The 25581-nt window shown below is 39.8% G+C and overlaps 1 protein-coding gene across 3 annotated transcripts in view; it reads right to left on the reverse strand.

The window, feature by feature from the left end:
* The window catches only part of EFR3A (EFR3 homolog A), a 90039-nt gene extending 66504 nt beyond the window's left edge, over window positions 1-23535 (reverse strand). Inside the window, exon 1 of one of the 3 annotated variants that reach the window (XM_082601303.1) lies at window positions 23268-23535. In XM_082601303.1, coding sequence (XP_082457429.1) covers window positions 23268-23277 — 10 coding nt within the window. In that variant the 5' untranslated portion in view covers window positions 23278-23535. Of the gene's footprint in view, window positions 1-23021; window positions 23182-23267 lie in introns of those variants that run through there. The other 2 variants (XM_082601304.1, XM_082601306.1) reach the window with 2 other exon arrangements.
* Window positions 23536-25581: the final 2046 nt, after the last annotated feature.

Genomic DNA, 25581 nt, shown 5'->3' on the forward strand with positions numbered 1-25581 from the left:
TAGGACCTAGGATTATCCTTATTCTCTTAGATGGAGTATTGGGACATGTCTAAAGGCATCAAACAAAGTAGACAAGTTTTCAGTTATAGCTACAAAATGAGGAAAAGCAACAACAATCCAGCCAAGGAAGATAAAGAAAAAGATAAGGAAAAAAAAAAAGAAACATAGAACATTGGTTAAAAAAATAATAATAACTTAAGAGTTTACCTGGCTTTAATTTTTCTGCTATATAATAACTACAATTGTAATATATCAAATGATGTAATAACTTTTTGTTATTAACTGGTAAATTCCCTGCACATCTGTAATTAATGTTCTATAAAATGCCTACTACAGTCAAGGTACGAAGATAGGGACTGTGATGGGATGTGTGAGTAAGTCACAAAACTGGTTCCTAACATGAAGACCTTTAAAATATAACAAAATTGTTTTTTGGTTTTCGTTTTTTTTTTTAGATTCCATATATATTTGTTAGCATACGGTATTTGTTTTTCTCTTCCTCGGGGGAGGACAGGAATAAAGATGAAGACGTACAAAATGGACTTGAGGACACAGGGATGGGGAAGGGTAAGCTGGGACAAAGTGAGAGAGTGGCATGGACATATACACACTACCAAATGTAAAATAGATAGCTAGTGGGAAGCAGCCACATAGCACAGGGAGATCAGCTTGGTGCTTTGTGACCACCTAGAGGGGTGGGATAGGGAGGGTGGGAGGGAGACCCAAGAGGGACGGGATATGGGGATATAGGGATATGTATAGCTGATTCACTTTGTTATACAGCAGAAACTAACACACCACTGTAAAACAATTATACTCCAATAAAGATGTTAAAAAGATTTTTTTTTAAATCAAGCAACAACAACAAAAAATACTAACAAAATTGTAAGAAATCAATACTACAGAAAACAAGATGAGTATTCCTTTACTAAAAACAAAAGGCAGAGGCAAACAAAACCATAATGGCAAGTAACCAAATTCACCCTCAATCTCCGGGTAGAATTATATCTATCTAATTATGCTGATTTTTCTACCACACTCTTAACACAAACATTATCTCTAGGGAACAATTAGAACACCCTCAACTTCCCTAACTAAAACAACACTCTCAACTCTTCTGCTTTTACAATGTGAATGTGTTTATCACTCTCTTTTGATAAAAGGTTACCTCATAAGAAATCCTACCTAAGTAAACTGTTTCCATAGTACAATGCTTTCCTGAGGGTTCTATAATACATCTGAAAAACAGTCTCCTGGAATATATGTTTTTAACTGAATACTCCCTGGTCCCAGCCAGGACCTTCTGAGTCAGTCTCCAGAGATGGGATACCAGAATTCCTATTTCTATAAATAACCCCCGCTTCCTACTATGACCATTCAAGTTCTCAAGAACCACTCCCCTTGCATAATGATTTAAAGAACTACATATATGATTTTTTCTTATTGTGTACTTGAGGTACGCAGGACATTGTACTTACTACCTAACTTACGCAATGGATAAAAATTTATAATACCGGCGGCATCTTAAGTTCATCTAATACATTACAATAAGTGAATCATATAAAGCACCATTTATGAGACCAAATGAATGACAGAGATGACAAATGCTAGGGCATTTGGAAACAACATCACAGAAGATACTGACCTGACAGAACTTCACTGTCAACAGTGCACTGGTATTCGTGGCTGAGGTCTCTAGAACTTCCCCATCACTGTGAGATGCCACCACCATACCTCTCTGTGGACTAGATTTTCTAAGCAACTTACGTTAAGTGAATACTGGGCAGACCCATGCTGGAGATAAATCAGGGTGAGGCACTAAATGGCCTTTAAAATCCTAAATCAAGTACTGGAGCAAAGGAAAACAAATTATCATGGTCAGACTTTGCACATGATTTTCTAAAATATGACCAGAACTTTGAAATTTCCCCTTTCCCTAAAAGACTGCTCTGGTATGCTTCTCTGTATTTTATGCCACTTTGTCCTTAAAATTATCAGTCCTTGGAATTTATTTTACATGCAATAGCTAAAGAATGAGCTATACAGTTTGGAAAAATTGTTCTATTCTCGTGACCTACCTTTCCTAGAGAAAATTTCTATTATGAGGAGGAAGAGTGACTTATTTTATTGGTGAGTCTGGACAAAGGCATTGAGCGTGCCTTGAAACATAAGCTCCGAATATGTATCCTTAGCACTTATGCAATGCCTAGCACATAGGGAGAGTGCATATCTATTTGGTGAATGAATGAACAGTGCACTCTCAAAGGTTTCTCTTTCAAATCTGCATTCTGCAAGTCACTCTTTCTGCCTCTATGTGATCAGTATATTTGGTCCTGGAAGCCTGTCTCTACGTGGCCACTAGGGGGTTACCCAGAAGTCTAACTCAGAGTGTCCTCCTTGCAGAAGGCTGGTAAGTGCATTTGCTCTGCCAACCTGGAATGTCCCTTAGACACATCATTGGAAAAGTCTAGATTTGGATGGAAAGTAAGTGGGAAGCCTGATGATAGACAAAAGTCAAACCATATTTTCTGACCCAGCTCTACTAGTAATAAAGCTCATATTTTGACTTTTATCAGTCTGATATTTATATTTCTCTCATTTGGTTCCAAATTCAGAGGGGAACAAGGGTGCAACTGCTACAGTCTTAAAATCAACAGAAATATATCTAATTGGAAAAAACACATACACAATCACATTAATTCTTTTAGCAAGATTTTCATGAGACCTGCCATGCCCCAGGCACTAGGCTAAATGCAGGGAAGACAAATACAGGTCGCAGTCCCTGGCCTTCAGGAGCTCATAGTCTGATAAGAGAAGATAATCACATACAAAGAGAATTATAACTCTATGTGACAACAGCTATGAGAGAAGAGATTGCTATAGGAGAACAGTAGTGCAGCCCTAACCTTCCTGCAAGAAGTAATAACTAAACTAAGTCTTGAAGAAGAAGTAGGAATTCAGCAAAGTGGGGAGGATTATCATTCTAAGTGGAGAGAGCCACATGTTAAGAACAAGAGTGTAGTTTTAATTTGCAAACAAGCATAAAGTTCTGCAATATGAGAGAAATGGCTAGACAAACTTGTAGGAAGCAGACTTGGAAACCAACTGAACTTAGAAGGTACAAATAGGGAGGAGTCAAAAGGAACAGACAGGGTAGTCTGGACAAGTGGTTGGATGGTGGTGTCCAATAAGGAACAGAGGAAGACAAATTTGGGGGTAAGAGGAAGTATCCAAAAGAGAATAAATTTTATTTTGCACATGTTAAACTTGAGGTTACAAACCTGAAAGTGGGACATTCTGTAGTAGGCAAGTGATCTAGACTAGAAATATAAATTTAAGAACCAAAAACATAAGTGATAGCAAAAGCAACTAGTTTGAGTAGCTAAGGTCGTCAAAGAAAAATAGGATGTAATTGGGGAGAGAATCCTGGGGATAGCAAACATTTAAATAATGACTGGCAGAGAAGGAAGTGAAAGGGAAGATATTTAAAGAAATAGGAAGAAAACTACAAAAAGAATAGTGTTAGAGAAAACAAAGGTGAGTTTTCCAAATCCTATACCTTCTATAAAAGTACCAGTTACACAGATAAAATAAGAACTCCAAAAAATAAAAATAAAAAATAAGAAAGACTCCAAGCATGAGGAGACAGAAGAAAAAGAAATTAAGAGCATTTTTAAAAACAAGTAACCTGAAAATCTCAGACTTTACAGTAATATAAATTAAAATTTCAAGATATGTTAAATATTTTAACCCAAACTAAATCAAAGCAGTGGCAGTTTCAAAATATCCAGAATGAAAATCACTGTTTTACAGACTCTACACTTGATGTGGGAAAAAATAAAGAGACTAACCCCATAATTTACAATGATTAAAGGTTCTTATTTTAAAAAAATGATGAATATGAAATATCCCTTAAAAGGATCTAGTAATGTATTTCATTACTATTTTAATCAGTTTTTAGTAAGATACAAGTCTCCTATCTGAAATACAGAACTAGATGATGTTCTATAATTTTTAGTAAATAATGAAGGATAAAATAATTGATTAGAATGAGATAATCGCAAAATGAAAGTTCTACTAAAATAAAGATTGGGGCTTCCCTGGTGGCGCAGGTTTGAGAGTCCGCCTGCCGATGCAGGGGACACGGGTTCGTGCCCCGGTCTGGGAAGATCCCACATGCCATGGAGTGGCTGGGCCCGTGAGCCATGGCCGCTGAGCCTGCGCGTCCGGAGCCTATGCTCCACAACGGGAGAGGCCACAACAGTGAGAGGCCCGCATACCACACACACACACAAAAAGAATGTTACAAGAGACAGGAAGGACACTACATAATGATCAAGGGATCAATCCAAGAAGATATAACAATTATCAATATATATGCACCCAGCATAGGAGCACCTCAATACATAAGGCAACTGCTAACAGCTCTAAAAGAGGAAACCGACAGTAACACAATAATAGTGGGGGACTTTAACACCTCACTTACACCAATGGAAAGATCATCCAAACAGAAAATTAACAAGGAAACACAAGCTTTCAATGACACAAAAGACCAGATAGATTTAAATGATATTCATAGGACATTCCATCCCAAAACAGCAGATTACACTTTCTTCCCAAGTGCGCATGGAACATTCTCCAGGATAGATCACATTGTGGGTCACAAGTCAAGCCTCAGTAAATTTAAGGAAACTGAAATCATATCAAGCATCTTTTCTGACCACAACGCTATGAGATTAGAAATCAATTACAAGGAAAAAAAGGTAAAAAACACAAACACATGGAGGCTAAACAATACATTACTAAATAACCAAGAGATCACTGAAGAAATCAGAGAAAATAAAAAAATACCTAGAGACAAATGACAATGAAAACATGACAATCCAAAACCTATGGGATGTAGCAAAAGCAATTCTAAGAGGGAAGTTTATAGCAATACAAGCCTACCTCAAGAAACAAGAAAAATCTCAAATAAACAATCTAACGTTACACCTAGAGGAACGAGAGAAAGAACAAACAGAACCCAAACTTATCAGAAGGAAAGAAATCATAAAGATCAGAGCAGAAATAAATGACATAGAAACAAAGAAAAGAATAGCAAAGATCAATAAAACGAAAAGTTGGTTCTTTGAGAAGATAAACAAAATTGATAAACCATTAGCCAGACTCATCAAGAGAAAGAGGGAGAGGGCTCAAATCAATAAAATTAGAAATGAAAAAGGAGAAGTTACAACAGACACGGCAGAAATACAAAGCATCCTAACAGACTACTACAAGCAACTCTATGCCAATAAAATGGACAACCTGGAAGAAATGGACAAATTCTTAGAAAGGTATAACCTTCCAAGACTGAACCAGGAAGAAATAGAAGATATGAACAGACTAATCACAAAGTAATGAAATTGAAACTGTTTCATTAAACTGATTAAAAATCTTCCAACAAACAAAAGTCCAGGACCAGATGGCCTCACAGGTGAATTCTATCAAACATTTAGAGAAGAGCTAACACCCATCCTTCTCAAACTCTTACAAAAAATTGCAGAGGAAGGAAAACTCCCAAACTCATTCTATGAGGCCACCATCACCCTGATACCAAAACCAGACAAAGATACTACAAAAAAAGAAAATTACAGACCAATATCACTGATGAATATAGATGCAAAAATCCTTAACAAAATACTAGCAAACACGATCCAACAACACACTAAAAGGATCATACACCATGATCAAGTGGGATTTATCCCAGAGATGCAAGGATTCTTCAGTATATGCAAATCAATCAATGTGATACACCATATTAACAAACTGAAGAATAAAAACCATATGATCATCTCAATAGATGCAGAAAAAGCTTTTGACAAAATTCAACACCCATTTATGATAAAAACTCTCCCAAAAGTGGGCATAGAGGGAACCTACTTCAACATAATACAGGCCATATATGACAAACCCACAGCAAACATCATTCTCAATGGTGAAAAACTGAAAGCATTTCCTCGAAGATCAGGAACAAGACAAGGATGTCCACTCTTACCACTATTATTCAACATAGTTTTGGAAGTCCTAGCCATGGCAATCAGAGAAGAAAAAGAAATACCAATTGGAAAAGAAGAAGTAAAACTGTCACTGTTTGCAGATGACATGATACTATATACATAGAGAATCCTAAAGCTGCCACCAGAAAACTACTAGAGCTAATCAACAAATTTGGTAAAGTTGTAGGCTACAAAATTAATGCACAGAAATCTCTTACATTCCTATACACTAATGATGAAAAATCTGAAAGAGAAGTTAAGGAAACACTCCCATTTACCATTGCAACAAAAAGAATAAAATACCTAGGAATAAACCTACCTAGGGAGACAAAAGACCTGTATGCAGAAAACTATAAGACACTGATGAAAGAATTAAAGATGATACCAACAGATGGAGAGATATACCATGTTCTTGGATTGGAAGAATCAATATTGTGAAAATGACTATACTACCCAAAGCAATCTACAGATTCAATGCAATCCCTATTAAATTACCAGTGGCATTTTTTACAGAACTAGAACAAAAAAATCTTAAAATTTGTATGGAGACACAAAAGACCCCGAATAGCCAAAGCAGTCTTAAGAGAAAAAACGGAGTTGGAGGAATCAGACTCCCTGACTTCAGACTATATTACAAAGCTACAGTAATCAAGACAATATGGTACTGGCACAAAAACAGAAATATAGATCAATGGAACAGGATAGAAAGCTCAGAGTTAAACCCATGCACATATGGTCACCTTATCTTTGATAAAGGAGGCAAGAGTTCACAAAGGAGAAAAGACAGCCTCTTCAATAAGTGGTGCTGGGAAAACTGGACAGCTACATGTAAAAGAATGAAGTTGGAACACTCCCTAACACCATACACAAAAATAAACTCAAAATGAATCAAAGACCTAAATGTAAGACTGGACACTATAAAACTCTTAGAGGAAAACATAAGAACACTCTTCAACATAAATCACAGCAATATCTTTTTTGACCCACCTCCTAGAGTAAAGGAAATAAAAACAAAAATAAACAAATGGGACCCAATGAAACTTAAAAGCTTTTGCACAGCCAACGAAACTATAAAGAAGACAAAAAGACAACACTCAGAATGGGATAAAATATTTGCAAACAAATCAATAGACAAAGGATTAATCTTCAAAATATATAAACAGCTCATGCAGCTCAATATCAAAAAAACAAACAATCCAATCCAAAACTGGGCAGAAGACCAAAACAGACATTTCTCCAAAGAAGACATGCAGATGGCCAAGAGGCACATGAAAAGATGCTCAACATCACTAATTATCAGAGAAATGAAAATCAAAACTACAGTGAGTTATCACTTCACACTGGTTAGAATGGGCATCATCAGAAAATCTACAAACAACAAATGCTAGAGAGGGTGTGGAGAAAAGGGAACCCTCTTGCACTGTTGGTGGGAATGTAAATCGATACAGCCACTATGGAGAACAGTACGGAGGTTCCTTAAAAACCAAAAACAGAATTACCATATGACCCAGCAATCCCACTATTGGGCATATACCCAGAGAAAAGCATAATTAAAAAAGACACATGCACCCCAATGTTCACTGCATCACTATTTACAATAGCCAGGTCATGGAAGCAACCTAAATGCCCATCGACAGATGAATGGATAAAGAAGATGTGGTACGTATACAGAATGGAATATTACTCAGCCATAAAAAGGAATGAAATTGGGTCATTTGTAGAGAGTTGGATGCATCTAGAGACCATCATACAGAGTGAAGTAAGTCAGAAAGAGAAAAACAAATATTGTATATTAATGCATATATATGGAACCTAGACAAATGGTACAGATGAACCGTTTTGCAGGGCAGAAATTGAGACACAGAAGTAGAGAAAGAAACGTATGGACACCATGGGGGGAAGCGGCGGGGGGGCCGGGGTGGTGGTGTGATGAATTGGGCGATTGGGATTGACATGTATACACTGATGTGTATAAAATGGATGACTAATAAAAAGAAAATAATAATAAATAAATAAATAAATAAAGTTCAAACCTTGACTCACAATAAAAGCCTTCTATTTCTCCTCAGAAGCTATCTGACTGTGATATTTCCATTTTGTGAAAGTTAAAAAAAAAAAAAAACTGACATTTTCCAAATGCCTTTGAAAGGCTGTGAAGTTTATATAAGGCAAAGTTAACACAGAAAGAATATGACTACAGGACATTTTATTGTATGCCAGAAATATATGAGAATATAATGGAATATAATGGAAAAGGTTACTAAAATAGTATCCACGATTAGACAAATTATAAGATAGTTCATTCAGAGCATACCTACAAAAACCCAAATCACTTATTTACAAAATGTATATGATAAATTTAATAGCTCATTTTAGCTACACACACACACATTTATTTAAAGATTTAAAAAGTGAAGTCAGTTACACTTTACCAAAATAAAGATCTCCCCAATTTATTTACACTTCATTGTTAGGCTGGTTTTGGAGATGAACCTGGGCGCAGTCTCTACCTTTTCAGCCTTACTTCCCAGATAAAAACTGTGAATATTCACAGTTCTTAAATCAAGCCCCAAACCTATTCATCCCCATGCACCTGTTCACACTATTCTATCTGTATAGAATACCTTGTCTTCATAAAAAGTACTACAGATAAGATGCACTCAGCAGCAAGATAACATGCGTTCCAGTTACAAAAGGCTCCTGGAATTGAAATCTATTGTAAATTATAAAATAGTAGGTTCAACAATTTCAAACATAACTCATAACATTGAGTTGGTAAAGAAAGTATGAGACAAAAGGCACTTTAAAAAGAATTTGCAACAAACTACTGAAACAGGACAAAGAGCTGAAAGTGAAGCATAATTCTTTACCTGGAAAACCAAGGTAATGGGTTAACAATCAAGACAGTGGGAGGGTTCTGAACTGTGAGGCTCAAGAACATTAATCTGTGATAACAAAGTTGTCCATTTACTAGTCAAGAATACTTGGAAGATTAGAGAAGGTAAAAGAAGCTAACTTTTTAAAGCAATGGACAAACGTTGCAGGTTGAACTGTGTTCCCACAAAAAAGATATGTTGAAGTCCTAACCCCAATACCTGTGAACGTGACCTTATTTGGAAACAGAGTTTTTGCACATGGAATCAAATTAAAAGGAGGTCATCCTGGATTAGGGCGGGCCCTTAATCCAAAGACTGGTACCCTCATAAAGAGAAAGAGAAGACAAGTGGATGAGAAAGAGGAGACACACAGGGAAGAAGGCCACACTGAAGACAGGAAGAGATTAGATTCATGCTGCCACAAACCAAGGAACTCTAAGGCTTGCCAGCAGACACCAGAGCTAGAAGAGGCAAGGAAGGATCCTTCCCTAGAAACTTATGGGGGAGCATGGCCCTGCCCACACCTTATTTCAGACTGCTAGGTTCCAGAACTGTGAGAATATTCTGTTGTCTTAAGCCACTTGGCTTATGGTACCTTGTATATGGCAGCTTTGAAAAACTAACACAAGTAAGATTTCATATAACATGTAGACCAGTAAATTCTGTATTTGCTAGATATTAAGATATGTACCATTCCTGAAATCAACTCAAATGCCAAAATGACTTTAAGTCAGCCTTCAGAGAATTTAGTGGCATACCAAATAACTGAGCCATGAAAAGAAAGAACTTTTGTTTGAAAACGAGAAGACCTACCCCAGGAATACCCTGTGCTTATCTATTCCTTATTTGCCAGTATGATTCTTCCAGAATGCATTCAACCAATATTTGAGCATCTACTATATTCCAGATTTTATCTTCCTTAATGCTCAGAACTGTATGAGGTAGGTATCAACATCTATAGGAAATCAGAAAGATAAAAGTAATCTGTCCAAGGTCACACACCTAGAAGTGGTGGATCCACTTAAGAGCCTGTGCTCTTAAGAGTTTCTATACTGTACTGCCTTCCTGAGATGGCTTTTTTTTTTTTTTTTTTACATAAGCTGAACTGTTTAATATGGACAGTAGAGCAACACAGTCAAAATATTTCACAGCCGCCCAAAGATTATACTCTTGTTACCAAGCTCTCCATTGAGTCAGATGGTAGAGAATGGAGAAGTGACACCCTGCCTGATAACCTGTCATATTACAAAACTTCCCACTTCTAGAAAGTGTCTTCTTTTCCTACTGTAGGTTACTCTGAGCTCTAAAATATCCCTAAGAATACAAGAACATCATGAAAGGAAAAATGAGAAGCTTTTGTTAGGCTATTAGATTGCCCCCACAAAAACTTACTGGTGAATTCCCAGCACACCTGACAACAAACAAGAGCTGTATGGAGCTCAGCCACTGAAAAAAGGGGGAGAGAACCTCATTACTTTACAAAAATCACAGCCACATGACAACCGCTGTTTAGGATGTCTTAAAGCTTCCCTATCCACTGTGCACTGTGAGTTTCAGCTTGTAACAATGAAATACTCCCAAAACTAACAAGGAAAATAATAGAAGCATTTATATGTAAACTTTCACAAAACTCTAGCAGCAAATCCATACTTAAAGCAAGTTTCAGTTTTGAAGCTACAACCCAATTTTACTTTGTAGAAATAAGGTGGGAATCCTTTGCTTTATTATAATTTGGGCATGCAGAGGAAAAAGTCCAGTTAATTCTCCCCTCTAGAAATTAAAACACTCGTTTGGGGATTATGATAATCTGGTACTGGATGATCTCAGATTTTTACATTTAAAAATATACTGTGTAAGTTTTAAAATCCAGAGGAAAAAATATCTGATTTATAATAAAGAGGTTAAAAAGAACTAGAATTTTAGAACCTTGCCACTCAGTATCTTTAATTTTAGCACGTTTCCTAACACCGTGCAATTTATCGAATTGTGAGTCCTACTGAATCAAAATCTGGGGGAAAAGAAAGGCTGGGCATCTAGGATTTTACATTTGTAATCACTGCTCAGGTAATTTGTACAGTTTTTATTTTACATAAATATCAAGTCTTTCCATATACTTAATACAGGTATTCAAATTATATATCTCAATACAGTTCTTTTTAAAAATCAATTATTTCCATCAGTATACTTACTGTGACCTTAGTAAGTATTTGTAATACTAAGGTCATAGTTTAAAACCCTACTGCTAGGGCTTCCCTGGTGGCGCAGTGGTTGTGAGTCCGCCTGCCGATGCAGGGGACACGGGTTTGTGCCCCGGTCCGTGAAGATCCCACATGCCACAGAGCAGCTAGGCCCATGAGCCATGGCCACTGAGCCTGCGCGTCTGGAGCCTGTGCTCCGCAACAGGAGAGGCCACAACAGTGAGAGGCCCGCGTACCGCAAAAAAAAAAAAAACAACCAAAAATCCTACTGCTACCCTACTGTCCACAATGAAAACCTGGATATTGAAAAAAGATAAAGGTGGGGTTTTCTGCAGATTTTTAGCTAAGTTCTTAAAACAAAACAAAAACAAAAACAAAAAAACACCAACAAATCCAATTTCTGCTTAAACGAGCTAAGGCACTGTAGTCAGGAAAATAAACCCTTAAATCAAAAGATACTAACTTGTCACCATTACAAACATAAAGAATCCACCATAGACAATGACTAGGATCTTTCTCAGTGAACCAGATGTTTGAATTATTTTTAATTAAAAATTCTCTGAATATTTCAAAAGTAGGATATGAGTTATTTCAGGCAAAATTCAAAACAGCATTAAAATTCCCCAACGACTTAAATTTTAACAAATTCTTATTTCCTTATTAGAGTAACAAAAGGGTTAAATCTGGGGTGTTTGTAACTTCCAAAATTATTTTCAGAACAAATACATTCAATATACCAACGGCATTGATTCTTCTTACAGATTTCACAACACCCACGGTGTCTATGCCATATGTTGAAGATTTTCATTTGAATTGAGATGATTAAATTTCCTGATTAAACAGTAAAGGGAAAGACAGGGAACAGTCTCATTATGTATCTAAACAGAATATATATTTAATTTCTCTATCCAAAGTTTGAAGGTAGGAAAATATAACACAGGACTTGCTGAGTGGGTCTAGCTAAGTACAAAGTTTAACTTAAAAAACATTAAGCTACTAATTTAAACCTTCAAGGTTCAGTGCTTGACACAGTCTCCCCAAAACTTCCAGCTAAAGCATAAAGACTCTAAACATTTTGTATTCACTTGGTTGAATGTCAAAATGTCAATGTCAAAAGCCTAAGACTTCTTTAAATTAGGTATTCTTTTAATTTATTATACACATTATGGTCACAGCATGCACAACTGACTTTTATGTTAATCAAAACTCTTTAAGAAGGCAATCTAATCTTCTCTAATATCTTTTTTTAATGAATCATACACCAAAATCTGATGCTACCCAAAGATTTCAATGTATCACTATATCTTCCTCAAGTTCAAAGGTAAGACATAACAACGAATGCATGGAAGAAATAAAAAACATGGCAACTTTCTGTGGCATTTATACACAAAGGGAGAACCTGGAAATCTATACACACCTGTAGTATCCATGTTATTACTACAACTACAAAAAGAAACTATTCACTCTTGAAAATTAAAAGGGAACAAGAGAAAATCATCTCACTTTTGTGTAAATATTCAGATTCTTTAGCAAGGTTGAATACAGTGAAATTTTAGATTTAAAAAATTAAGAATGGTGGAATCAACTGCCATTCCAGCAAAAGCTCTGCAGCCAAACCACGCTTAACTGTTACTCACCCCTCCTTCATGTTCTTGAAACCACTGGATAGAAAGCTTTTAAAAATTTTCAGCCCTTAACCAGCATGTTGCTGTACGCTATCAGGGCAGGCAGCAAAAAGAGCAGCAATATTTCTTTGCTGCTGAAAAGAGAATAGAGGCTGTTTACTCCATGTCACTGAGTCAATACGCAGAAAGCGATGGATAGGGAAGGGAAAAAAGAGGAGTATCAGCTGCGTGGGGGGAGAATGTGGTGCTCAACACTCAAAGAGCTAACTGATGCTCTCAGGTGACAGCTCCAGTCTCTAAATGCCCCCCCCCGGTTCTTTGTTTGAAGTAAAGCAGTTCCTCAGGAAGTTTACATAAGCATTGTATCAGCCACGAGCAAAGCATTCGGTTCTTCCACAAATACGCGTAACAGTGAGACTCAAAGACAGCATGGGATGAAAAGTTACTAATAGTTTAGTTCTATATGAAAGTTTTAGATTACATATGTGGAGCTTCCCTAATTTCTACCCGCAAATTGCACAATTTAGCTTGTCTACCCAGGAATTATAGAAGAGTTTATATCCTCTCAACCAAGAATAATTTGACAATCTCTCCCCTCAGCTAGGAAGCAGTGACAAGTTAATGACATAAGTACAGGACAGTACATACCACAATTAAGACATACAATCATCTTTAAGGTTTTAAAGTAAGATTTTTTTTCCCTAACACTTCATAAACTATCATTGTCAAAGCTTCACATCAAACAGTAAGAGACTGTCCAGCTTCTTTTCCTTGCTACATTGAAATGCTTCCAGCGCTTCTATAAATAAACGGACTGTCGTGAGTCTTACCTAGTTCTCGTCGTGCAAGCATTTGTTTTAACAATGTTCCACCTGCTCCCTCTGCCGATTCCATCCTTAAATGAACATGTTCCTCGAGGACCTGCCTCAGCATCTTTCCTCTCTTTACAACCTATCCTTTAGTAATTTCATCCACTGTTATTCCTACAAATGTACCCTGAAAGTCCTGTAAGGCACCACACACTTAACATACCCTACGATGGACTCACCGGCCATCTCAAGTCTCCCGAACAGCTCATTCTCCAGAAAGTCCCTGTATCATACCAGAGCAGTTCACCCAAATGATCAAGCCTGAAATCTGGGAGTGAATCCTGACTCCTTCTCCCTCAACCCCTCATCCAATTAATCCTATGAATTGTACTTTCTCAACAATATTCGGATTTGTACACTGCGATCCATCCCACTACTATCATCCAAGTCCCAAAGCCCGCCACTCAAACTACTGTATTCTAATAACCTCTAACTGTTCTCCCTCCAACCTCTCTCATGTGTTTCCATAGCAACCTGTGTTTCTCCTTTAGTAATTTGAGTCACTCTACAAATATATACCGAATGTGTACCATGAGCCACCTACTGTATCAAAAGCTATATATACGTTGGCAAAGGAAACTGGCATTAGGTGCTTGTAATTAGTCTGGTGAGGAAGATAAGTGTCTGGTCAGCACTTGTCTTCCTCACCAGACTAAGCTTCATGAGAGCAGAGAAGATGTCCGGGGTGATGCCCACGTGTCTAGTATGAGGCACTGCTGTGGCCTCAGTGCCTGTAATAGCTGGCACATACTAGGCATTGATAAGTATGTGTTGCTTAAAAGACGGAATTACCAAATATACATATGGCCTTCAAGTCGTCATGCTCTCCAGCACCAATGACTTACTCCCGCCAGCTGTTGGTTACTTCCACCTGCGTGACTCAACTTAAACATCTTCTCCAAACCCACACTCTCACCTCTGGTAACTACTCAGGCTGAGGACGTCATCTTCCACTCGCCTTCTCCTTGCGGTCTTTCTGGGAACCCCACAGCACTGTCTCAGGGGGCCTGCACTTCCTTCTTTGTGTGATAGCCATCTACACAAGCTTCTATAAACTGGATAAACTTTTTAAAGCTAGGCACTGCTTTATTCATCTCCATATTCCCCACCGATCACAGCCTTGCACATGTAGGCACTAAAATAATCTGCTGAGTGAATCAATCCCTAAGAGAAATCCAACAGGAAAATAAGACTGAAAGAGAATGTTTGTGACTCCAAGAGTATACAGACGGCGCCTATGACCGGAACGCCTCCAAGGAGAGACGAGACAGCTCCATTCCTAGAGGTCGTTAGAGCAAAAGCGGGTGAGGCACCATCAGCTAAATGACTTTGGTTTTGCCTCTAGGTTCCTAAGCTTTTGATTCTAAAATATCTTACATTCTTGTCAGAAGGCATATTCTAATGTCTAAGACCATAAATTTCAAACTTTTTAAAAAGGAGCCAATGTTATTTACCTCCTGAAATTGGATGCAGAATCTTACCATAAGACAGATTAAAAACAGAGCTGGCCTGGCTGAAGCTGGCTCAGGTCGAGAGGCCTACGTGCTCAGTCTCTTCAGCACCCTCTCCACACAGCAGTCCCTATTATATTTCCATGGAAGACATTCTGAAAACTGAGGTCTAGCAGTAGCTCAAACTTCCCTTGTGCCACCCTCCAATACGGGTCAAGAACAACACGTAATACTCAGGAACTCCCAATGAGAATCCTGTGCCAGGGGATGGAGCTTTAGTAAAGGTAATACAAATAGAACTGACCTGGGGCAGTTTCTTCCCTCAGTCTCCTGGATCTGAGCTGTACCACTTCGTAAAGATGGCGCAGTAAGACAAACCTGGGGCGGCTTTCCAAAGGTGCTCCCATCCTTGGAAGACCAAGTGATGAAGCAGGATGGAACCAAGGGAAAAGGTAGCATGGAGCAGATAAATTATTTAAGTCTGTTTCTGATCTGGGCTGTGAACTGAAAAAGAAACTGGACCCCTGAAGTTCACATAGTCCAGCCAGCTAAGAGAATGGGAAAACCCCATAGGGACTTAGACCCAAAATCCTAGCTATTACACATCTGCCTGGACTACCCTCCTCTGTAGATGCCCTTCTGGAACCAGCTGCAGCAACGGGTAACAATCCAAGAAGCAATTCTAATTCTGATTCTGATTCTAATCACATGTTCATAAAGTATTTCTACCTCTAAAGCACAATTACATAAATTCTACTGCATCTAAATTTCCCTGAGAAGTATTATCATTTTCCATTTAATGGATCAAATAGTTAATAAAATACTTATAACTAAGTTCAAAAAACAATTTATGTCGATGTCATAAACGGACCACTCCTTTCAACTTCCACACCAGTCCTTTAGCCTGGCCAGTACCTTTTGCCATTTACAAGGCCCCAGGAATTGACCACAGCAAACTTGAACATCTTATATTTCATTTTCCCTGCCCAGTGGGAGTGAGATCCATTTAAAGTTAAGTGCAACCACAGCCCAGAGAACTTTGTAGCAATTTGCCAAGACAGCTGTTCAAAAAGCCGATTAAATAGCAGGGGTGTGAAGAACACTTAGAATTATCCAGAAATGTACTGGATACAGTACAGCAGAAATACCCTGGCGTTCAGGTAATGAACTCACCAACTAAGAATAAAACCAAAAATAATGGCATTGAGGAGAATGAAAGTCCTCTTGAAGACTGCAGAGCAAAAGGTTTAATGCCCAGTTTTTAGAATATGGCAAACTTGATGCAGAGGTACAATGACAAAAACCTGAGTAGTGATTCCTTCTTTAATAAAAATTAGAATCATGCTATCTAATAATACCTAAAGTTAGCAAGCAGTAAATAAATATGCAGAAGGGAGGATATGACAGCCTATACAGAAAGAGGAAAATTAATAGTAGCTCCTGCTTGATTTCGAGCATATGCAAAAGCAGGCTCATTTCAAGAGTGGAATAAACCTGGCAAATACAAATGATGAAAGAAGTTTGACAGGTTTGACATATTAATCATAGGAGGAATTGCCAACATTCATTTTGTGATCGTACTTCCCTAGAACTGTGTTCATTCTACAATACACAATCATTCAGGGAAACAAAACAAAACAAAAAAAGCCTACAAACTCCCAATAAACCAAACCCAAAGTGATTCATCTCAACCTTTCAGGTTTTCACAACTGAAACCACCACTTAATAAATCAGAAATTATTTCTTCCTCCTTTCAGAATAAAACACCAATGATAAGCATTTGCTATCACCTGACAGCAATAGCAATCAGAGAGTAAATGTACTGTTCTCCTAAGCCATATATATACATACACACACAATCAACACTACCTGATCAGTTACCCAAAATTCTTTTCTACAGGCTAAAGGAAGAACCAGTTCAGGGCAATATTTTGTTTCATTTAGGTTTTGGAAAGAATTATGAAAATGCTGAAAAAATTATGGTAAAGTTGTAAAAAAAAAAAAACTTAAGCACCTCTTTCTGACTGTGGATTATACGCTAACTGTAGAAACTCTGGAAGACACAAATTATAGAAAAGAAAATAAAAACAGTTCATAATCCCAGTGCTTTCATAAGTATTTTAAATGGCTGTATGATATTTTCTTACAAGGATGTTCTATATTCAAATATTCAAATATTCTATATTTGCACCACTTCCCCACTATTGAATATTAAAGTTTCTGGGTTTTTACTATTTTACAAATATTACGGTGACAGACACCTCAGCGCAGACATCCTAGTGCAGTTTATGTTTTTAATCATTTCTTAAGGATTCCCCAAAGTGAAATTACTGGGTCAATGAATAAAAGCATTATCGAGCACTTGATAAAATATTGCCAAATTACTTTCCAAGAATTGTACCAATTTAAACTTCTGCCTTTTCTACTGCACCTCACCACCACCTTTGCCTATTACTGTTAAAAAGTCTTCCGTAATGCAGTAAACCAAAAATGATTTCAGCTTTTAATTAGCATTTCTTTATTAGTAAAACTGAACCATTTCCCCCCAAATCTTTATCAATCATTTGTACTTAGACTTTGACAAGCATAGGTGTGTGCTTTAACCACAGAGGGTTGGTGGTATTTTGTTTTCCGATTTGTATAAATACTGCAAATACTGATCTTATATTTGATGTTAACTTTGAATCCTTCTTCAAATCTTTAACCACAGATTTTTATAATACTTCTATACCATACCTTTCCATCCCCCATAAAGGTAGTATGAAGTATGTAGTTGTGAATACTCACCCAGTATTCAGATGACCTGGGGTCATTCCATACCTAAGTTGAGCTATATAATAGGTAAGATGTGGCTTTCTCCCTAAGAACTAGTGCCTTCACTCGACTCGGGGGAAAAAAGGGCCTCTGCTTCCCAAAACACAGAGTTTTCTTTCCTTTTAGAGAGGTCCGTGTGGGTGAGGGAGGGGACAATACTGAAAATCACATCCTAGGAAACCAGAGAAAGATGGTGGCAGCTGTTTTTCTTTGAAGTTGCCCACCCCAAATTACCCTAAGTGGGAGTCCAGGCAGATGGAGTTTCCCGAGAAAGTGCGGCTTCCTCCACCCACCTGCCCCTCTACTCAGGTGGTATAGCTTTGGGAGGTGCTTAGAACTGTACCAAACTCCTGAGGTGGAAGTGAGGTAATGAGGGGGGGACCTTCTCACTCTGGCTCCCCAAAGAAGCTTGACAGGGTAGGCAAGACCCCACCCTGACCCAACAGATCACTGCTGACTGGATCAGGCCTGTAGTCTGCTTGGACCTCCAGGTTAAGAAGGTAATCTCTGGGGAGCAGATTGTAGGGACCCTGGCTGGGAAAGCAGGCCAGGCTGTGGCCACAGCTTGGTCTATAACATTTAATATTTAGACCAGTGGTTCTCAACCCAGGGACAATCCGCCCCCCCCACCCAGGGGACATTTGGCAATGTCTGAAGACATTTTTGGTTGTCACAGCTTTAGGGGACAGGGAGGATTACTACTAGCTTCTAGTGGGTAGAGGCCAGAGAAGCTGCTAAATATCCTACAATGCGGGCTTCCCTGGTGGCGCAGTGGTTGAGAGTCCGCCTGCCGATGCAGGGGACACGGGTTCGTGCCCCGATCCCGGAAGATCCCACATGCCGCGGAGCGGCTGGGCCCGCGAGCCATGGCCGCGGAGCCTGTGTGTCCGGAGCCTGTGCTCCGCAACGGGAGAGGCCACAGCAGTGAGAGGCCCGCATACAGCAAAAAAAAAAAAAAAAAAAAAAAAAAAAAAAAAAAATATCCTACAATGCACAGGAAAGCCCTAGACCTCCCAAACAAAAAATGATCCAGTCCAAGACATCGAGAGCAAAAACTGAGAAACCCGGATTTAGACTATGATTTGCGGGCCTCCATTTGTATTCTTGTCTCAGGTCTTGCAAATATTTCAGGCAGGTCTGCTAAGAATCTAATCATAAAGTATAAAACTTTTTATAACACTGTTTTTATGGGGAAAAAAGTTATTTCAGGTTATAGTATCCAAAGAATAACTTCTCCGACTCCAGTTAGAATTCATTCTTTTATTCAACATTTACCAAGTACCTATTATGTGATCAGGCATAGCGCTAAGCAAAAGTGACAGTGTTAAAGGAAACTGATCGGATCTGAGGACTGTAGATTCAACTCCTGCCCGGCTCAGAGCAGTGCAGTGTGAAAACACAACTGGGACTGTGAAGTCACACTGATCCACTTCCAATCCCAGCTCCACCACTTACTGTCATTAGGCATGTTACTTTACTTCCCTGAACCAATCTTTTCATTTCTATAATTGGTCAAATAGGACCTTCCTCAATGTCGGAGACAACTAAGTAAGATCGTTCCTGTAAAGCACAAAGTATATTGCCTCGTACACAATCAATATCCAATAATCAATTTCTATTACTAAGAGCAAATTTTAAGTTTTTAAGTAACCACTAAGTTGGAAACTGCTAATATGCCTACAAAACAGCCACTAACTGTGACTGTGACAACTGGAACACAATTTTAGTCATGTTAATTGCACAGCACCTTACATCCTTCAAATTCTGGCTCCTTTCTCCTTCTCCAGCCTCATCTCCCATGACCTACATCATCTTTAATGCAGGCCCGTGTCCCCATGAGTGGGGACAGATTGAAAGATGAGATCTGGTAGTAACCAAAACATGTCAGGCCAAAGGTCGCTGTGAGAAAGAAAACTCTTCAGCTATAACTCTGGCAGTGTACACAGGTGCTGGGTGGGAGAGGGAGAAAACGGGGTGAGGGGCAGGGAGGGAGAGAGAATGAACAAACATAAAAGGTTCACAAGTCTTTTGTGTAACAGGTCAAGTTTACTTGTCATGTGTTTCTAAATGAAAAAACTTTCACCAGCATTCATCCCTCACTTCACAATTCACCTATATTCTGCACTTATTTCATAAGAATGGATTGAAAAATAAGTCAAATATAATCAACCTCATCAATGGAAAAATCCACACACAGATGGACCACATTACCACAGCCTAACAAATATGGCCAGATATCAATGCCAACATCTAAATGAGAAAAGAAAGCATTACCCACAAATAATTACTGAAAGTATAGTTTAACAGCAAAGAATGGTTAACAGTTGCAGTTTCCCTTAGCCAATATACAATGTTTTCATATATAATAAAAGGGCACACTTTATTGGACCTGCTTTGAGACAAGTTATCTGTCAGCTAACGAGTCCCTTTCATATAAGTAGTTTACTAAAAAGTTTACATCTATACCTATATAACCAAGCATCTACCTAGCATACCACTGGAATCCCCGGCAATCTTTGCTCAGATTCCTGTGACAAGACAGAAGCAAAGGCAAAAATGTTAAATATTCTTTTAAGTTCACATGTCTGATGTAAGTTTTGGCCACGCTCACTTTTGCCTTAGTGTAACTCCAGGGAAAATTTTTTAAAAACATAAACTATTATCAACTTAGCTATGGAAAAATAAACATTATCTATGCTCACTGTGATTATGGATAGGAACCCTAACCCAAACCCTAATCCCAGGTCTGTGTTCAAATCCTGGTTCTACTCCACCTGTGACCTTAGCCGAGTTACTGAAACTCACCGAGTCTCAGTCTCCTGATATGCAAAATAAAATAAAGTGATTGGATTGAGAAGCTTTAACGTTTCTTCCACTCAAATTCTGATACAGAGTTCGGAAAATCTTCACAATCAAAATGTTTCTTAATGATCCTTTGGGTGTAGGAGGATGAAATGAAGGCCTTTAGAGAAATGATGTGACAAATTACAGGTTTATAGATTTGAAAAGATCATTTAGTGAAACAGTCTTGAAATCTGTGCTTAGTGATTATTACAAACTACTGCCTGAAAATACACAGTGACATGACCACAGAACTGCTCCTGGGTCGCAGCAACTTCCTGTCACACATCCTTCCAGGTAGCTGTTTTCTGAAAACAGAGTCTATGGATCTCCTAAATAAGTCCAATGAAGTGACTATTAACATTCATGAGATATGCCACCGTTCAGCCTTCAGGGGTGTACTATGCTCCCCTGGATTCCACTTACCAATTCCAGTTTCAATGACTGAGGGTATCAATATTCCAAATAAGCAACAAAATAGCAAGAGCAGAATAATTCTATGACTTGGAATAAGGGTCACTCTCAGAATTATAGAGTCTGAAAAGACCCTAGTGATCATCTCCAACACTTTCATTTTACAGAAAAGCATTACATTTATTTCACTAAACGCTTAAGGATTAAGTGGCCGAGCATGTACATGAGCCTCCTAACTCATTTGACATTAGAAAGAAAAAAAGCTTCGCTTACTGGGGGGGCAGGGGGGGTGTTCTTTCCTAAAAAATCCCTAAAGAAAATAATAATTTTGCTGGAAATTACTTATTCTACATGCAGAATTTCTGGGAAGTACTAATATCCATACCCTATCACAGCTATTTTGGTGGTTCTGGTCACAAAAGAAGAGAAAAAGGCAATTATGAACACAGCTGACTTCACACGTGTACCACCAATCGGTACCACACTTTTAAGCAATCACAGAAACTGTACCATAATAAATATTAACAGCAATGATAGATAACTCAAATATTTCACTTGCCCTCCAGTCAGGTCACGGATACTGTAATCCTAACTATGCAAAGTACACCATGGTTCATCCTTGTGTCATTCTGCATTGTAAATCACACAATTAAGGGGAAAAAAAAGTCCTCTATCCACTCTATGGGGCTAAATAACCTTAGAACATAACTAAAAAACTCTGTTTAATTGCCATTTTACCAATAAAGTCCACGTGAAGCCTTAACTTTCAAGAAAGGTGTTCCTCCCCCACCCCCTGTGCTGAAAGATTAGCACATTGCTAATTCACTTAACATAAATATAAATTTAGGAACAATAAATTGACAATTAATACTGATGATGATATTCCTCCAGTCTAGAAGAATAAAATTAAAATATAAACTGCTGACATACGTACGGGATACAAAAATCCAAGAACATCAAGTTTAGGACACACAGGACTGGGTTAAGAGAACAAAATCCACCTTACCCATACATATATGAGGAGTTATTAGTAATCTTTACATCAAGATTGTTTAAAAATTTGTAACAGCATTACATAAACCTTTCTAGTATCAGGAAATAATTCCTCTTTACCCACCACTGAACAAAACATGCATTTGAGGCTGACCTGGAAATCCAATGTCCCATGTGTCTACAAAAATAAGGACAACTCGGAAAAGTTATGAATTCTAAGAACTATGAACTAATTGGAAACATACCGACAAGTGTTTCAAGATTCTACAGCATGAAACGCTTGCAAGAGCCCTACTTGAAAAGAATCTCAAATCAATCATCATCATGCTTGCTCTACGTCCAAAATCAGGAGCTTCCCTAGTCTGCACATATCCAGATAGGTCACCGGGTTTAAAGTCACATGGTGATTCTCTGGGTCGTTTTAAAATTTGTCGTTGGTAGTGTTATAGTACCCTGTTTGTCCAAAACGCCTCCACTATCCAGCAATTTTCAAACTTCAGGGTCGCTCAGTAACACGAAGGACACGCAGATTCCAGGGCCCAAGCTCCAGAATCTTATTCAACGTGTCTTGGGAGGAGCCCTACACCTGCAATTTCAATCAGCTGCCAGTTGGATCTGAAGCCGGTGGGTCCAACAAGTTCCCCAAAGAGCACCTGCTTCCACCCCCGGGACGTGTCACAGAGAAAAGTCAGGGCAGCTGGGACTTCGGGCGCCGCGGGGAAGGGCTCTGGGCCAGGCCGGATCGTCCCACCAGGAGATGCCTGGTCCTCGAGCAAGTGAGGAGGCAATGGCGATGGGACGGAGATATTTTCAGCATTTCCATACAGTGCCATTTAGCTCTGCTGGAGAAAGAGCTGGACTTCCAAGTCCCACAGGTCAAGCTTACTAGCAGCTCTGCCACTTACTAGCCGTGCGTCCTTAGCGCTCGGACCTCGGTTTCCCCGTCTGTGCAACGGGCTCCCACGCCACCCCACCGTGGAAGCCTAAGCCCAAACGAAACTAACTCGGCCGGTCGCCGGCACTTCCTGGCTCTCCCCGGCCCGGCCCGCCTGCACCGCCGCCCCGCCGGACGGCGACACCGGAGTGCGCGCCCAGCGGGCCGCCGCCTCCCAACGCTCCCCGCCCGGTCCGACCCTCGGCCGGCCACTCACGGGTAGGCATGGTGACCCCGAGGCGCGCTAGCCGCCGGGCCGAGGCTCAGCGGGGCCTCGCCAGGCGCGCCGACAGCACCATGACGGGCCGGACTGGGGAGACCGGGACGAGGCGAAGGGCGAAGGGCGAAGGGCGAAGGGCGAAGGGCGAAGGGCGAAGGGCGGAAGGCGCCGACACGGACCCCGCGGCTCACGCAAAGGAAGCTGGCGGCGACAGGGGCCGCAGCTACCCCAGCTCCGCGCCGCACGACACTTGGGCGTCCGCACGTCCTGACGTCAGCACGTCACCGACGTCTCGGCCCCGCCTCACAGGGAGGCCGCGCTCCGGGCAGGGAGCGGCTGCTTGCTGGGGCTTGGGGAAGTTGGAGAGGATAGGGCCGCGCATAGGGCGACTTCGGGCTTCGTTTTATTGTCAAACCCTCCTGATTTGAGTCTATTCATTTTCATGAACCCTTATGCGAGGTGCATTAGCAATATTTGTTTCTTGCAACTGCACCCGTTTATGAGGCTATGAGGCTACGCGTGATGGCCTTGAGTGCATCGAGTACCCGTAGGCTTTTTCTTTTATAAGCTCTTGAACTTGCAGTGTGTTCTGTATTCTCTGAAAACGTGATTTATTTGAGACGCACGGAGGTCATCCGGGGCAACGGCTGCGCTTGTTCTGACAGGACAGCAAATGTAATGTCCTCTTGCTCTGCTGGTGACTTTCAGAGATTTCACGCCTCAGGAGCCAGTTTCCTCCAGAGAGGGCGGTTCTGTCCACTTGACTGAGTCACTTTTCTTGACTCTCTGAATGTGATTGATAAATGATGTATCTAATAGTCACCTAAGCGAATACTTGGAGCCCAGAGCCTTCAGCAACCCACATATGCTTAGCTAGTCCCTGTGGGCTGTGGACAGCCAGTATGGAGAAATCGAAGGAAGCCACAGAGGTCTCAACCGGTGTTTCTCAAAGTGACTCAAGATCCTCTTGTGCCTGAATCACCTAGGAACCTGTTAAAAATCAGATTCTTGCCTTCCTAGCTAAACCCTGATGGATACACTTGAGGGTGATTCAAATACCTATTTAAGTTTGAGATCCTTTGTCCTAGTGCCAACATTCTGGTTAAGAAATGATATTGTGCAGTACTGAAAGGAGAAGAAAAAGAAGGTGAAGATAAGAGGGGGGAGGGCTTGAGGGAAACTGTCTTGAGGTGGACTTGTAAGAAAGCAGAATTTGAATTAGCAAAGACCTGGAGAGCTCTTAAAGAGGCTGGGGGAGGGTGGAGGACAATTTAGAGTGAGTCAGGGAAGTGTGTACAAATGGTATGTTGGAGGCTGTCTCTTGCTTAAGGGTATAAGGGGCAGATTACCAAATACTTGGTTTTTTTTCAATGCATTGTTGCATATTTTTATTATCTATAGCATCTTTCCTGATCCCAGTTTTCTTCCCCAGACGTTCACAACATCTTGATTTGCCTCTACTGTAGCACTTTTCCCACTGAATCCTAATTAAACTGTCATACGTGCTTGTATTCTACCACTGGGCTGTACACATTTCAGAAAATGACAAACACCATATTCTGTTCATATTTCTGTATTCCTGCCTGGCATACGGTAGGGGGACTAGAGCACGTTAATTTAATAACTATGTAAGTAAAGTACATATTTATTCACTGGATGTAAAAACAAAACAAAACAGGTACAATGGAACTAGTTAATGAACAACTTTACATGCAAGCTTGGAATATGTCCTTTAAGAAACCACTCTAGGTTCTTTATAAGGACAGTAGCATTGAATTATCAGCAACAGGGTTCTATGGAGCCGACAACATGACAGAAGAACCATGGAGGGAAGACCTCGATTTTGTTACAGAAGGGAGTGTTAGGTGCATAGTATTGGTGGCTGTGGAAAAGAAAAGGGCTGAATCTTACAGCAGAAGAAGACTCCCTGGGATTTGCTGGCTGCTGACTTGGGAGCAAAAGCGAGGCATCTGTTAGTTACGTAACTCCAAGTTTACGGAATAAGGAAACGGATGTACTGGAGGAAGAGTAGGCAACTTAGGAAGGAAAGCTGCTTTAGGGAGGAGGTGTGAAGAGAGGGTGTGAGTTTCTCTTTTACGTATTAGGCTTGAGATGACATCCAAGAGAAACATCCGAGAGAATAGATCTGAAGGCAGCTGGGCATACCGGGCTGAAGGCAGGCAGAGGGATCTCAAGAAGAGAGATTTGGGAGTCTTTGACCCTGGGACAAAAGCTGAAGGCAAGAGTCAGAGAAACCCTGCTGAGGGAGGGTGTGGGGCCAAAATGACGGAGATAGAGGAGATCCAGAGGG

This window comes from Mesoplodon mirus, assembly GCF_964341445.2.
Source record: "Mesoplodon mirus genome assembly, chromosome: 16".
NCBI lineage: Eukaryota > Metazoa > Chordata > Mammalia > Artiodactyla > Ziphiidae > Mesoplodon > Mesoplodon mirus.